This window comes from Colletes latitarsis, chromosome 8 (genome assembly GCF_051014445.1).
Source record: "Colletes latitarsis isolate SP2378_abdomen chromosome 8, iyColLati1, whole genome shotgun sequence".
Lineage (NCBI taxonomy): Eukaryota > Metazoa > Arthropoda > Insecta > Hymenoptera > Colletidae > Colletes > Colletes latitarsis.
In genome coordinates, this window is record NC_135141.1 from 28,353,471 (window position 1) to 28,370,550 (window position 17,080).

Sequence of the window (17,080 nt, forward strand, 5' to 3'; positions counted from 1 at the left end):
CGTAATTAGAAATCTGAAATATATATCAAGTTTATCAGTGTACACTCGAAGACTGTAACGCATTAACCTATGTGTCGGAATTTGCAAAATTCTACCAATGTATTAATTGTAAACTTATCAAACCGATTAATATCCGTTAACTGGTTTATTACAATGCATAGCCTCTATGACAATAGAAAGAATTAGCAACCACCACGCTTTACGCACGGTAATATGTGCAGTTACATCATATGTGGATCCCATAACATATTTGTGGCATACTTTTTAAACCATCAACAGATATTCTGTATGTTGCCAGAATCTTAGCGATTGATACAATCGCTCTCTTCTTTAATCGTATAGCGTCCTACCAATGCGGTAAAGTGGTATAAATTATCTTCTCTGGTAAAAACTTTGAAAAGATAATCGCGTGCTACTTGTTTTGTCACTGATGCAGTTATTACAAGATTAATCGGACATCGGAGTCCAGGACAGAAAAGTTGTACCTATAAAGCGAATGTATGAATTTCAAATGTTTAGGTTGTACTTGTTTTACTAATAAAAAAAAAAATGTTATTTTGAATTTTCTAAAATGATTACTATATGCATATAATGAAGTTAATCGTAACAATTACCGTATCACGTAATATGGACGAAAAAGAATCTTCTTTTCTGTTTATAATTATACCGAGTTTACATTCGCAGATAAAGATACTTTTAACAAAGATCTTTCGGTAAACCTTTTCCATTTCTAAGATGTTATATTACAAATATTTTTAAACATAAATAAATGAACGTGACATGTCTTACATACACAAAAAAAATCTGCAGCTTTTTAATTTCAAGCTGTCAGAAGCAATCGTGTTTTCTTTTGTTTTTTCATACATACTTATAACGTCATAGATTTTTTAAATGTCGCTTAACTGTCAACTGGTTTAAGTTAAATTTTCAATCGATAAAGGAAAAGAATATGAAAGGTGATATTTTTTTACGAACTAAGTGAAAATATCGGAGATATTTGTACTAAAAACTTGCAACTCGGGTATTTACCTACCACGAACAAATTAAAAGGAGTTAAGATTTTTTTCTACAGTCAAAATTATTCCTAATTAAAATTACAACAAAAAAGACTATTAAGTTTTAGGATGTGACATATCGAATGGACAATTAAGTCGACCGATCGCAGGAATGATAAAATGATGCGAAATGTACAACAAGCGGTCGTCTTTTTGTGCACTATTCTGTGTATAAATTTTGCGTAATGGCCATTAAGATGATCCGATTTTCTGGATCTTAGGACTGCAGGGAACCTTAATTGTTTAATCCCTTTGATGTAAGTATTATAGTAAATTATGAGTTACAAAACGTTTCCTTCAGGTTTCTCCTTTTTTCTCGTGATAGATCCTTCTTTAAATAATGTCTTCTGCATCAAAACCAAGGCATAAACGGCTTCTTAAAAGAGAAACATCAGAGACAATCTTTCGCAGACTCGTCCTCTCCGTAAAACTCTGGCAGCGCCGTCGTTTGTCCGCAAACTAAGCCTGAGATGCTTTTAGCTTTTACCGGGTAGCCGAAGGATTTTGCACAATCACTAAAATCTTTCGCCATTTCACTGATCTCTTTGCTCTCCTGATGGTCACATGTACTTGGTAATTTAACAGTTGTCATGGGATATGTATTATCGCCATCAATAGTATTCTTACCAAAAGTTGAGAGGGAAGTTGCAGTTGATGTGGTTGTAATCACGTTTCGCGACTTGTTGACGTCCATGTAATAATCCTAAAATAAGAAATTATTCACAATGTTGGTGTCACGTGTGCCGTAGCTGATGCACATATTTACCGTTTCTGAATTAAGAGGACATGTTTGTTGCGGTTGACCAGTTTGATTGCACTGTGCCAAAGCAATTAGCGCTTTCTGACTTTCCCTAGCATCGATCAGGAATATGCTCTCTTTGACTTCTTTTGCGTTATATTCATCGATTCTGCGAATAGTATTAAATTATCAGCATATTTTTTATTACAATAAAAAATTCTCTATACAAAGATTACTAACTTGTCATAAATAACTGCATGTAATCCAAGTTTCTTTAAATGCTGAATAGTGGCTTTATCATTATTGTCATCCCCCCAGCAAAAAATAATTAATCCAGCTTCCTTTACAAAATTAACTTGCGACGGATCCCTAAGAATATCTTCCGTATGGACGTTAATTCCTAAGATATCAGCAGCTATGGCGTGTCTAACGGCCATCGGTATTGTTTGGCATCTCGGATCGTGGTAAGTGGGATATTTTGAAGTCACGCCTTGCGTCAAAAATACTACTGGGTATTTGTTCTGTTTAAGACGGATCATGGCACAAATATCTGGGTTAAAAGACGAGAAAACAATCTTTCTATTCCCCCCATATTCCAGCACGACTTTTAGTATAGTATCCAAATACAGGTTGAGATCGAAAGGATGGTTTAACTCGAACGTGCCATCCTGCGTATACATATTACACATTTCGTAAGTAAATAACGACGGAACGAACAGAATGAGATTTATAATTTTTTACCTTCAGCTGCATAGTCCACTTAATTTCTATATTACAACCAACATGTTGTTCCAACTCTTGTAGTACGGTTTGAAGCGTGGGGAAAGGCTGATGATCTTCTAGATCTTCGTCAAAAAATCTTGGATTCTTTTCTCGACCTTCGGCCACATGGTAAACCTGTAAAAAAAAAGAAACTTTCATTTACAGAATATGTAAAGGAGAAGAGTCGTTCGGCATAGTTCTGTTAGATTAAAAAATTGGTACAGTTCATACAACGTTTGGGATAATATATTCTTTAAAGCTGCACAACAAAGAAAATACTTTGAGTCGTGTGAATATATTAAAAGTAATCCTTACAATTTCCAAAACAGTTTTGCAAATGTAATTTAACAACATTACATTGACAAAATATTATCGATCGAATTATTTTTATTATATACAATACCAGGGTTAACCTTTTAGCTTTTAATCAAAACAAAATGTATATCTCGCAGACTAATTATATGATTTTGATAGCCACGTATAATAGCACGATGATGTGATCTGAAAAATCAACTTTAGTTGGTTTTAGATTAAATTTTGAACGAGCATGCATCAACGTGTACAAATGACAATTGATTATACATTTTGGCGACGAGTTAGGCGGTGCAAGCGATATGAAAGCTCACCAGTTGGTTAACCCCCTGTTCAGCTTTATCAACGAAATACAGCACCTTACCCAACGAGTCCCCCGGGTAATAAAAATCCTGTTGAATATTAAATAAATACGAATAGGTATGTATAATCACACCTATAAGTTCATGATTATATGTCTATGTAGCTACATACGACACAACCCCTGAAATGATCGATTTCTCCTTCGATACAAAAAAAGGACATAAAAAGCGAAACATTAATACGCGTAACATAGATTGCCGCATTCCAAAAAAGCCACATTCGATTTGTTAATGTTAGATGGAAGAGACTGCATTATTAGATGGATCATATTAATCGTGCCAGTGATAGATATTTATATATTCAGAAATAAGGTTTAGTAGTTTCTATTTTCATTTCCTCGCGATACATACTATAAGAAACAGCGTGATTATATTTTACAATAAAATATAAAATAAAATTTTCACGGTTCTTTTTGAATATATCAAAGCTTGTAAAGTTGAATATGAAAGTATGATTACGATGTCGATGAAAATAATATAATTCTGTTTGTATAAACATTTTGTAATATATAATTCACAGAAGAGTACAATAAATATATGTATAGAATATACCTTTAATAAATGTAGCTGTTCTAATGTAAGGTCCTTAACAGGTATTTCCAGCATGTCCATAGCTTCTATTTGTTTCTTGCGTTTTAGTGAAATGGATACATAGAAATCGTGATAAATAACAGGTACGTGGTCTTTGGACAACTGCACATCGAATTCAACCATGTCAGCGCCATGATGCGACGCAGTTTTTAGGGAGGCTATTGTATTTTCACGTACATTTGCGCAACTGCAAACGAACAAAACAATACGACTTTTATATAAAATAAAAACTATTAAAAACTTTTAGTTTCTAATAAATTTGTAGACAAATTTAATTTTCCTATAGATCAGAGTTCATTCGCTTACTTTTTTGTTTGAAAAGATGTACCTAGCCCCCTGTGCCCCACATCTAAACCAGACCACCGTTGTTCCCAATGTTTTGCATATGAAATATTCATATCCCACGGATAATCCGGAATTGGTTTTATCACAACATATTCCACTGTAAGTTGTCCTATCACGAAAAAAAAAATTATTTATAATAACGCGACAAAAATCACATTTAATAATAAATATCCTACCAATTGGTCTATGTTTCGTGCTTGTAATTGGTACTGTCAAGAGCCCAACGCTAGATTGCAATGTACTAGGCAAGATGTAGCTGAAACCGATATGGTTGGGTGGTTCTCCTGGGAAACACCTTGAGCTGTACACGTAGTAGTCCACTAAATATGCCTGAAAAAACAGTCCACTTAATATATATGGAAAAATACAACTATTTACGACAACACCAAATGCTTGCATCAGTATTTTTTGCTCATCCGTTATAGAGCTTGCATCAACATTAATTAAATCCAATGATCAAGGTCATACAGTTTGAAGAAACTTTTTCGAAATTTTTCTGTACTGAGGAATAATGAAATTAGAGATTCTAACGTGTCAGAATTTATGGCACATTATTTACGATCCTTGATCACTAAAAAGCGTAGGAATTAAATTATGTTGTTGGAGACATTTGTAAATCCGTTATTATTTTTTTTTATCAATTTCGTTTGGCATTTTTAAATAATTTCAGGCAAGAGCAACAAATTACTAGTGGATGACAAAACAATGGACGAATAATTTACTTCCTACATAATCTAGCAATGAACCAGACCAATAATGGCCAAATGCTGTACTCTGCCCGGGGGACGCGTATCCCGCAACACCTGCCGATCATTCATCATTAAATTTCAATATCAAGTCTGTAATTCAGATTCAGAAGATTCTGACGGCTTAGTCTGGCAATGGTCGCGCAGCGATGCCACGTACGGTACAGTAGAGTTGGTCAAAGCTAGAAAATATTAGCAGTACACTAAAAGGATATAGGAGTGATGGGAGCCTCACCATTTTCGACGCACACAGATGGATATGAGGTGTGACAGCGTTGATATCTCTAAATTCTTAGGGTTGCTTAGGACGGCTGTGACTCACGTAAACCAACATCACGTTACAAATAAATCGCGCGTGGTCTGCGTAACAAATATGCTCTAATTAAGTCCAATAATTTCGATCGTGAATCTGGTTACTTAGAAAAATTTCCATCCTTAGCGAGTGATATTACTTCGTAGAAATTTACTGATTTACGAGAAACTAGCCGAAGGATAGGAACGGTAGGGTGAACGACAATCAAAACCATCATATCTCTGTGTGATGTCATGTGACACAGATGTAAAGTGGTAGTCGATGCTTAGCATCGATACATCGGATTGCATGTTAGCATCGTCATTTGCACCAGAGGTCTTGCTTTGTACAAAGCTGACGGTTGTCTTCTCGTTCCAGGCCAGTACACGTGACATCGCTTCTGGTATCCAAGGAGGGCAATAGCTGCTGAACAAGTTTAATTATCTTTTACCAAGTAATTTGAACAAGTCGCGAGAGAAGACGTGGCCAGCCTACTGGTGGTCTACTGAAAACTCACATGGTATGGTCAATGCGTATTTTTAGTGTGTCTAATTCTCTCATGAATTACCACTAGTTCGTAATTTATTGCTCTGCCAAGCCTATATCTTTTAAATTAATTACTCGGTAGTTTATATGCCATATACATTAAATAAAGATGTACTTTTGTCATCGACGCCAACGTGACAAGCCGAAAGAAGACATCATGTTTCTTTTTATAGCGTTAGTCAATATATTACCGAAAACAATGCCTCTGATGTTACCTTTTGTAGATCTGTCCATATAGAAGATAGAAAATGTTGATTTTGGAATAAAAATCGAAGGTATATCCTAAGTACATAATACATGTTACAAAAATTACAAACAATGCAAGCAATAAATACCAACGAATGGTTAACTCATAGAGTTGTGTATTTACGATGACTTCCACATGGGATTCTGTGTATGAATACTTACGATAGTTTCAGGATATCGAACTGCAACATTGAAGACAATAAATTCATCTTCGTTATACGCTCGGCCAAATTGTTCCTGAATCTTGAAACGAGCCTCCTCTTCATCATTCATCACCTAATATCGTTTAGTAATGCATAGTTACGAGAGTTTCAAGACAAACATTATCATAAAAAATAATAAAATTATACATACAGCAATTTCTGTAATACTGAAAGCAGGTTGATCAATAACATCTTGTGTATCCATAGAAAGACTATCATCTACACAATCGCCTCCAAATTGCTGTAATTCTAGAGAATTGTGTCTAACCAGATTTACAGGTGTCATCTAGAACACAAGTACGTGTTTTAATTTTCAATTTCCAAATATCAGCTTATAAACAAATAATATTAATTAAGGACGCATACTTTAATGTGAACTTTTCTATTTTGTAATCGGTTCTTCCATAGTTTAATCGGATTATTAAAAAGCTTAAATTGTATCACAGTTTCATCCGTCAACCATCCGCGTTCAATCTTACAGTACCCATTATAATAACCAAACCTGTCTGGATCTGGCAATGAATCACTAGTAAAATTACTAGGTGCTGTAACAAATTGTTTATTTTACCTTACAATGTAAAATAAAAGCATTATTTTATGAATAATTAAATTCTTTTTAATTTAACTACATACTGTTTTTCTTAATGACACGTGGTATCATATGGGTCTCCCATCTACGAATAAGGAGAGTCTTGGCCGAATTTTTAGTACCGTTAGATTGACAAATAACGGCAACAAAATATCGAAACACCACATCAGTATCGATGGGAAGTGCAACTTTTTGTGAAAATATTTGCCCACCTCTGAAATTCGTAATCTCGATATACATACAATAGAATTCATTTTATGTTCGAAATTTTTTGAAAAATAAATACATATTAAATATATTTTGCAATAAATATCCAGATCTCTCAAAAGAATGACATGTTTGGTCGAGTACTGGTAGCTAGCGATGCGATCAAGTTCAACATGTACTCGTGAAATCGAAACAAGCCCAATACCAAAAGTTTATTTCACGGGTTGGAATACTACTCATAACTCCGATAAATTTTTATTTGAACAGTTCAATGTGTATCAAAGATTTCGCGATACGTCGTAACGGACATGTTCCTCAGTGGTTTGGTATGCAAAATAATTAGAAAATTGAATGTATGCGCTTTCGTGTGCGAGGGTCTGACGCACGCGATCATCGGATTGCCTATACCTAGGGGCACGACATAATGTACTCTGTATTCGACGATGAAACGGATACATGTTACAGAAGTATTCTGTATTCGGCGATACATCGAGTATAAGCTTTCTTGGTGAACTTAACAAAACGCAGGGATGCAATTGTGGTGTTTAGGTTGTTGAAAAAAATCGTGGGATCTTTTATTAGTATTAATTCTACATGCGGAAGATATTTTTCGTTGCTATCATTAAATTAAATATACAATAGAATACAACAAAACAATAAATTCATTGCAATAGAATATAACTGGCCACACAGTTTGATGGTCGTATGTATGGTAAAAATTTTAGCTATACTTACTCATCTTCATCACGAAACATGTCTCCTGCGTTGTGTCCATCATCACTGTAATATTCCCCACTACTATTATTATCAAAACACATAGGAGAATCCCGACTGCCATGTTCTTGTGACAACTGAATTGCCTGGTTATGGTTCCAAGCACCCAGCTCAGGTAAATTACCCACCACGTATAAAACTTCACTTTTCTCCAGCTTATGCACCTAAATGAACAAAATTTGTATGTAGGACAATTTGAACGGTTATTAGTAAAATAGAAATTAGTAATAATTACCTGAACTCTAAAAATCCAATCCCTTTTAGATCCCCTCATGTCTGATGTTTGTTCAGTCGCCACCTCGATGAAGTTAATCTCACGTGGTGCCTCTAGCTGCTTTGATTCCTCTGCTTCTTTGTTCTCTATAAACCATATCCGCTGCATATTACTATATTTTCTTTTTCTCACTGTTTTTCTCTTTCAATTGTCTGTTTCAAGGTGTGTTCTATTCACATCAGTATAATTTTCTGTAATAAGGGACTTGATGTAAGGGATGCTAAGTAATAGTTGCATTATCAAATTTAGTGGGATAACTACTACACAGACAATTTTAGTATACTCTTCTATTTTTATATTCTTTGTCTATAAAGTGTAAGTTTAGTATTATACGTGTACTACATATTGTATTACATAATGTATAATTATTTTAAATAAGTTATTTATTGTAAATATATTCAATAGTAGCAATGTATGAGATATTATCAAATTAATTATTTTACATATGTGACTCTCAAATTTAATTATTTTCTTCTTTTTATGGGTTGTGAAATTGGTAATGAGTGATTCATAAAAAGTACAGATGCATTTTGTTATAGGCATATCAATATTGAATAAAATTTATACAAATAATAAAATTTACTTAACATTCAATGATAATTAATCTATAAACCTCAAACTATAAATAGACGACACAGAAATAGATATACAAATATTAAAACAACTTACTATTGTTGATCAAACAAAACATTTCTTCATACTAATAGTACAGGGCAAATATATTTTAAATGTTAAGGGATTTTATGCCAACAAAGTATAACACAATGAAATGTGGTATAATGAAATATATATAACATAAAAGCTACATCAGTGACGAACACACAAGCAAAGAACAATTATTTTCTCATCAATCAAAGGTAACATTTTCAGATTGTTTAATAACGAATTCACGAATGATATAATCCATGCAAATAATAAATAAATATTGAAGAAATCATGTTGTACAGTACATTTAACAAAACACAGTTGCAACCACACATGAACTTAGTGCATACAGTGAACGATACAGAAGCCACAAAAATTTTTACGAAGCAGACATTTTCGTAAAGTCATAAAGAAAAAGTCGTACACATAAGGAAATACTAATGAAAGAAAGTTTGAAAACTACGTTCGAGCAAAATGTCGAGCGTGCAGAGACACGAGAAGAAATATCGAAAATAATAGAAAGGCCAATCTCGTTTGCTAGGACGGATTAATTTAACGAACTGAAACGGATTATTCCTGAAAACGTGGTTTACCTATTATACTGAGAACGATCGATGGGTTTTACTTTGAAGTTTGATTGGCAGTCTGGTCTTCACCTCGTGCAAAAGTACGTGTTATTTAACGAATGCGCAGGGTAGGCGCTCCATATTTTTAATCGAATTTGTCATAATTTATCTTTTGACGACACAACACACTTATTTTAACTGTCACGAAACGACCTACTGGCACAACACTACACCGCAGTAGTTCTTTTCTTTGTATATGAAACGGTGACCGATCTGGCAACAACGTAAATGCGGAAGTGACGACGCGGTGGCTCAGTAGAATCACTAATTCAAACTAAATACAAATCCACTGCTATACGAACACGATCATTCTTAGAATTTTATAAATCAATACATATACAGGCCATTAATGAAATTAGCAATTGTATCGAAATATTAACAATATCCCCCTCTGCATAAATGTGGAAGTATTCATTCTCAAATGCTACAGTCTAGAATTTCCTGCAGTTACTTCCTGTTCGCCATACTGCGATTAATACCATAAAGGATACATTGTTAACAAAATAAAGATTTCCATACAAATATTTCATATCTATTTTATTAAACGTACGATAAATCATTATGACCAACTAAGTTCGTTAGTAAATGTTACGTAATCGATGTAGTTTTAATCCTTTCATGCTAACGTTTAAGAAAGATTGCTCGTTAAGTTGCAATGCAAAATAATTCACGATTTTCGTTTGTTCATTATTATTTTTAAACAGATTTAGTTACTTTGCTCGTGAAATACCAGTCATCCTCTTTATGTACATTTATTGCCTCCGTAGAATAAAATAATAACAAACAGATAACCAAACATTAAAGAATTACAAAAGAATATCAGTATGCGTTAAATTAAGATAGTATTCCTTCTATGCGATAGGATATTTTATTCTTTGTATACGAATGTGTAGAAAAAGACAATTTGTAACATATTTCGTGGGAAGAGGAGTAATAGCAGACAACCGGAAATCAGTCGTTAAAAAAACTGTCCGGATCAATCATGGGGGGGAAGACCTATGGTAATAGTTGCAACGCATTAAAAGAGGAAATTCAATTTAATGTAAAATTATACGTCGATATTACGACTATGTATTTCGTCGTAACAATGTATAAGACATTCAATTAATTATGGCTAGAAGCCACTCGATTCAAGCAGAATCAATAACACAACTCATATATTCCGTTTTATATAAATGGTCTTCCAATACACAGCATTTCAATGGCGTACGATAAATCGAAACATTTGCTACTCTATATTAAAACAAATATTTCATGTTTTTGTTTCACTGAAATGTGAAAGTTGCACAGAGTAAGAATATAGACGTATAAAAAGCCTACAATTAGTTATTATCCAGTTACTAGGAATTGCAATTTACCGACTGCAAATAACTTAGAGCGTAATATTTCTTCGAGTATTTTTTGGTTATGTACTAAACGTTTCTTGTCATCCATAATTCATGCTCGATGTATACGTTATTTCAGTGTTGAAATGTCAACTAACGACACGTAATATTGTTTTTAATTCCTCGGTCGATAGAAATTTTACGATTCTAGGGAATACTAATTCCAAATTAATTCCAAATTTTTAAGTATATGTATTGTTATATCATGTAATAAAAATAAGATTAAAGGAAAGAAAAAAATGTTGATTGGTGTAGTCACGCATGCAAGCGACATGTGATACTCCCACTATTGATATTTAATTTTTTAATTTAGAATTTAGAATTTATTTTATTATTTTACTCTACAAAGATACCGTCAATGGCTCTGAGCATATTTTTACGCGTTAAGCCACACTCGATTAACGTATGATGAAAATTATCTTGTACTACACGCTGCTCTGCGGTCACTATAATTAAATCATCCTCTTAAGTAAGATTACACTAAACGATGAAAGGCAATTACAACACGTTAAGCGTTTTTGTTTGGTTCTGAATAGAGATATTCGTTCTCCTCGCTTAGCAACAGAGAAATGCAACGTACGTTGTACATTATATTGTTGCACGTGACATCTTCTGACAGATATACACGTACCATTAATCTATTTAGTTGAGTGCAAAGATTTACTGGATTCTCTACTTTACGTAACAGAGATAATTTGGTTCAACTTATTACATAACCTATGAAATTTTTTTACACGATTTTCGATGCGATTATTTATAAACCGGAACGTCCTACTTGTAACCCTTGATACAGAAGTTAATTTTAGTTTTTTGAAAAGTAAAAAATTGTCTTCATTGCATCCCTGTTTGTAACTTAATAGACATTTTGTGCGCAACTACATATCGAATGAAATTTTCTTCTTGTTTTGAAACTAACTTTCGAAACTAAGATTCTATATTAAAAGTACATTGTATTTATATAATTCGACTTTTAATAACGCGGAGAACAGCGAAACAAATTAACTATGTAAGTTGAGAATGCACGTATACAAATGGGCGCGGAGAGTCAGCTTTCTTTTAAATATAAGTATTTTTAAATAGAATTGTATTTAGATGACTGGATACATATGGCCAATCTTAGTTGGAAACAGTTCAATGCTTCGTTCAGTGTTTCTCAACCTCTGTAAAGTAATATAAAATCTTTTTCAATGTTAGATTTGCTTCTTCAATCAACTTGAAAACTATCTTACATACAAGAGGTAGCCAAGAGGCAGACATGGAATTATACATATACATATTAAATATCTATTATAAATTTCGGTACAAATTATTTAATTATTTTTTCTGTGATATAAGTATTGCCTACGTAGAAAGTATCAGACGGTACTTTTTAAAAGAAATAAGGCTAATATGGAATATGACCTACGTAGCCAGTTGGAGGAGTGGTAAGATAAGAAAAGTGTTGCGTTTAAAAATCAATATTTAGAAAACGAGAACAAAAAATACTCGGTTTAGAATGTACCGTATAACATTGAACCTTTGTGAAAGTCATACTATGCTACTTATTGATCTGTTCGGTTTGTATATGTACATAGCGATGCATTCTTAACAAAGGTGTAAAAAAAGATACGAAGAAAACAAGAGTATGGCGCACGAGCATTGTAGTCCCATTGTCCTATTATTATTGATACGTACACGTAGCCTTATGCTCGGAACTGCGCTTACGCTGGCATTTTCTTTGTTTCAGAATTATTGCACACAACCAACGCGTAAACAAAATTACTGGTTACACGTGTTTACCACTATCGAAAATATTTTTGTTTTCGTTTCATCGCGCAATTTACGATAATCATCATCATACGATTCATTAACTATTCATCGATCAATATCGATCAAACTAACTACCAGTTGCACGGACGTGACTACAAAAATTGCGTTGCTGGCAACGCAAACATAACGGATTACAATAGTTAATTTCTCTACGCGGTTACATGCATTTCGTTCGTGTCACCCGTTGCACTTTTTTAAGTGTAAGTTGTTTTTGGTATTAACGTCGGTTCGTTTCGACAGTTTTCTTATTATATTATACGTATGTACTCGTGCTTGTGTAATATCAGCACGTGATTGAATTACATACTCTCTTGGCGCGACACGCGTTGTTTCACGGTGACTAAGGCAATTATAGAAAATTACTTTAACGCTACAAAACATACTGTAGCAGCTACAATGTAGATGAATTATTGCAACACGCCACGGGGAACAGTAATTTCTAAATTTTTCCTCCATTTAATTTCTTAGAAATTCTTCAGCTATAAATCAATCCATTTTTCTCTTCGCTGTGCACGACTGTTTTTATTAATCAACCTTGAGGCACCCGGCAGCCATTGTAATTTCCGTGTGTGCTTCCAAGTGCATTCACGGTAATCAGCCATTAAAGGTATTTTATATTTGTGTGTGAAGTCGAGCCATCTGTTAACGTATGTAGAGCGAACCACACGTGTAATAAAAATATTCTTTTTCTGAAACCGTGTAAAAAATTACGCATCGATTGTAAGATAAGAATATTTAATTGCAATGTAAATAATAATTTCCTTTGCATTTCGAACGTAAAACAATCGAGTATGTATTTATTTACTATAGATATAGAGTTTTACAGTTCGATTTCTAAATAATCAATTTGCATACGTATCGTGGAAACCAGTTTATTTCAATAGTAAGTCATGAAAGTTCTTCGCGACAATCAGCTGCACATTTTATCGGGTCCAACCGTTTCCTGTGAGAAGAGACGTCAAGGCCAAGTTCAGAGTCCATAAGCAATATTTCTACTCTCTTTTATATTTTTAAATGCATCATCAGGAAATCCTCGATTATGTAATATTTATGGAAACCTATTCTGAAAATGTTACTTAACGTTCGTTCAACACCCGAGTACCCGGAGGTTCGTTTCACAGAAACAGATAACGGGAATTTTCAAAATATTTTCGCACGCGTTATTTTTCCTTGTTTCCTCGGATCGTAAAATTTAACTGCACGACCTGACGCGTATCTACAGCCTGTTTCCCCGAAAAACACTTACTGGAACTGTTATTTCCCGACGTGTTCACAGGCAGGTCTGCCAAAAATCCCTGTGCAAACAGTGGTTCCGTTTTGAACGACAAACAGCGTAATAAAACAATAAAGAAACCGCGCCATAAATAAGATATCAGTTTAAAAATGATTTCTTGCAATGCCTTTCTAGATGTAAATAACATCAAATATATTTTTACCTCGTCCTTTGAAACGCACTACGTGCAAAATTCATTGCAAGCCGATAAAAACTGTTTCCACTGCGTACCAACGCGTAATCGCAACATTGTGATAATTAAATACAACATCGACTGGCAATGAATCGTACGGGGACATTCGATTTCATTTAAAAAGATTTCAGTGAGTTTTGAAACAACGATGGATTTAACGAATATAAAATGTCGACAGAGAAAATGCTTCGAACTGGAAAACACTATTGTCATTCAAAATTATATAACACTTAATAAATTATCAGACTGCACGTATGGTCGGTGTTCATTTTATGTCCAAAAAAAACACGTGGCCTCGATAATCGTGACACACGTTAAACGGAAATCGATTCATCGCTCCTGTAGAAAATAAACGTGCTTTCGAAATGGTACAAATATGAGATAACAGATTCGAACACACCTTGAAAGCAAATTGACACAGTCACACGATCCATCATGTATTAAAGATTAAATAATTTCATAATAACGTAATGTTACTCACTGAATTCTAACACGTGTTCCGAATTAAGCTCTTCTTCTAGTGGGTATCATAGCAGACGAACTTATCTATAAAAAGTAAACACACGGTGTTTCACCGACGAATACGTAACGCGTGCACACATCGCGATGAAAGAAGTTCTTACAAATATTTCGAGCACAATTACGAGAAAACGAGGGAGAAGGATGGCAGAGACGAGTCGCCACGACGTAACAACACAACCTTCGCCGTTGGTGGGCTACCACTGACTGGTTGCGTCGCGTCGAGTTTCAATCAGGTTATGCAAACCCAACAACTCTCCCCACCCCGCCACACTTTCCTTTTCTGCTTTACCTACGCACGTGACTTTTTGACGCGTTCCACATTTATGCAAGCTCGTGCACTTGCATCTAGCTGTATCAACACAATTTATGCGCCACACGCACGCAAACGCTTCGTAAACATTCAACATAGTACCAAAATGAAATAAACGAACATAATATTACCGTATTAAAGATATCAATTCCTGTTCTCAAGTACATACGTACATCGCGATCTAGCTTTTAATTTGATCCTGTTTGATCCTCAATATTCGAGAGCGTTTCTTATCTAATTGGCGATTTCTGGTTCAAACACGCGTGGGGTTGATTTCTTACGATCGGAGGCGTGCCCCGTTTAATGGAAAAATTTAATCAGTGGCGTATGTCACGAGTTCATTGCATTTATGGATGTCATATAAGTATTTACGTACGTACATTGGTCATGCAGAACAGTTTCAATGTTTCGCTTACGCAATGTTACGTGCAATTAACAGCAGCAATTATTTCGTTTTTTACGGTCTTTTTCTCTTTAGAATGAAAAGTAAGAATATTTCTGAAGAAAATTTCTGTTCTTGAGAAGCTCGAAATCTAACCTATAATTGAAAACTACATTGTTCCGTAGTGGAGGTTATACGCTGGGAAATGTTAATAACAAATGACCTATTTTGCCCCGGGAACGGTTATGTCTTCGATTCTGTTGTGTAAATATGGAGATAATCTATAAAAATTGTGCATTAAAATTTCGAACACCGTCAAAAACGACTGATACGCAATGAATGTGACGTACACGTAGCGGATAAACCATTTAACTTCTCCGATAATGCGGTTGTTGATGATACCGCGTACAACACGCGATTAAACAATAAGATTCGGGGACGGAACTTTATAATCGCGAGATTATAGATATTTTGAAATTTCACGTCTGCAATTAATTACTTCAGCACAAGTACTTGTTTGCAATTATAAGGCAAATGTTAGCAATCTAGATCGCGGATAAAAGAGCATTTGAGTTTGCACGATCTATTAAATCTTGAAAAGTATGAGTTTGAAGTTGCTACGTTCGAGATTAAAGGCTTGGGGGGCGAGAATGTGGGCGGGAATTCATCGAGTCCACCTGCTTTTTCCATATTTTTAAAATTCCTCTGTTAGAAAACGAATTGTTTTATTAACGTTTAAAGTTCCGACCGTACTGAATTTTTTTCTCGAAAGTGGGTAGGATTTTGGGGGTATGTCTACTCACCAAGAATGATTGTAATTGACCCCCACAAATGAAAATAATTTTTTCAGAACGATTTGAAATTTTTTTTTTCCGTCGAAAAATTTCATTACCTTCTCGAATTTTTTTCTCGAAACTGAGTAGGATTTTGGGGGTATGTACAATGACCAAAAATACTTGCAATTGACCCCTGTAACTAAAAATAATTTTTCCAAGACGATTCGAAAGTCTTTTTTTTCACCCAAAACTTTCAACTTATTCGAATTTTTTTCTCGAAAGTGGGTAGGATTTCGGGGGTATGTACAATGACCAAAAATACTTGCAATTGACCCCTGTAACTAAAAATAATTTTTCCAAGACGATTCGAAAGTCTTTTTTTTCACCCAAAACTTTCAACTTATTCGAATTTTTTTCTCGAAAGTGGGTAGGATTTCGGGGGTATGTATAATGACCAAAAATACTTGCAATTGACCCCTGCAACTAAAAATAATTTTTCCAAGACGATTTGAAATTTTTGAATTTAATTGTTAATGACTTTTTAACGAAGCCTCCATCAACAAATTGATATTCTTGATTTTCGTCTTGTTTTGGCCTCTAGAATCCTCTATTAAAATTTGAAATTTTAAAATTACAAAAGCAACGAAAGGTATTAGCTTATAATGACTGTAATCGTAGATACATTCGTTGAGATCAAGAAAAGTAAAAAGATCTAGTCTTTCTGTTCGAGATTATGTGCTCAGTAAACGTCTTATCTTAATGGCCAGCTTCCGACTATACAGGAAGTATCGTTTAAATGGGAACATTCTGTAAACTGAAAGTTAAAAGATTATATTTTGCACTTTATGTAAATAGATTGATGGCAAAGAGCAAAAGAAAGGTCTATTCCTTACACTTATCTTGTTTAAAGTGTCAATTTGGTAAAAAATTGCTCATTGCGATAGAGGAACGAGATAGTTTAATTCTCTCGACAAATAAGATAATACTTATCAAGGTCGTTGTTAAGGCATTAGATGACGGAAAAACAAAGATAATGAATGATGTCTGAGAATACGAGTTTCTTAATTTATCACCGCGCGTTTAAAAAACACAAAATAAAGGAAGTCTAAGCAATGT

At 34.2% G+C, this 17,080-nt stretch overlaps 1 protein-coding gene across 8 annotated transcripts; it reads right to left on the reverse strand.

Annotated features, from left to right (window-relative positions):
- Nucleotides 1-2: 2 nt before the first annotated feature.
- Nucleotides 3-14,695, reverse strand: LOC143344310 (glycerophosphocholine phosphodiesterase GPCPD1). 8 transcript variants are annotated; one of them, XM_076770238.1, is made up of 16 exons: nt 14,598-14,693; nt 14,456-14,520; nt 8,005-8,129; nt 7,731-7,933; nt 6,833-7,002; nt 6,566-6,744; nt 6,351-6,485; nt 6,159-6,272; nt 4,343-4,496; nt 4,128-4,275; nt 3,783-4,008; nt 3,183-3,260; nt 2,536-2,691; nt 2,035-2,462; nt 1,822-1,963; nt 3-1,758 (listed from the first exon to the last, which is right to left on the reverse strand). In XM_076770238.1, exons 3-16 carry the CDS (start codon nt 8,041-8,043, stop codon nt 1,447-1,449), a joined length of 2,484 nt encoding a protein of 827 aa, XP_076626353.1. In that variant the 5' UTR covers nt 8,044-8,129; nt 14,456-14,520; nt 14,598-14,693; the 3' UTR covers nt 3-1,446. The 8 variants fall into 8 exon arrangements, with proteins under 8 accessions (XP_076626353.1, XP_076626349.1, XP_076626352.1 ...); XM_076770234.1 differs by having other exon boundaries at nt 8,005-8,234; XM_076770240.1 differs by having other exon boundaries at nt 1,446-1,608; nt 1,683-1,758; nt 8,005-8,234; nt 14,456-14,695.
- Between the last annotated feature and the right edge of the window lie 2,385 nt (nt 14,696-17,080).

Coding starts and splice junctions, on each gene's coding strand:
- LOC143344310 (XM_076770233.1), bottom strand. CDS start 8,151: ATGCAGCGGATATGGTTTATAGAGAACAAAGAAGCAGAGGAATCAAAG. Junction 3,261..3,782: donor AACAGCTACATTTATTAAAG/GTATATTCTATA, acceptor AATATTCAACAG/GATTTTTATTACCCGGGGGA. Junction 1,759..1,821: donor GTCCTCTTAATTCAGAAACG/GTAAATATGTGC, acceptor TTCTTATTTTAG/GATTATTACATGGACGTCAA.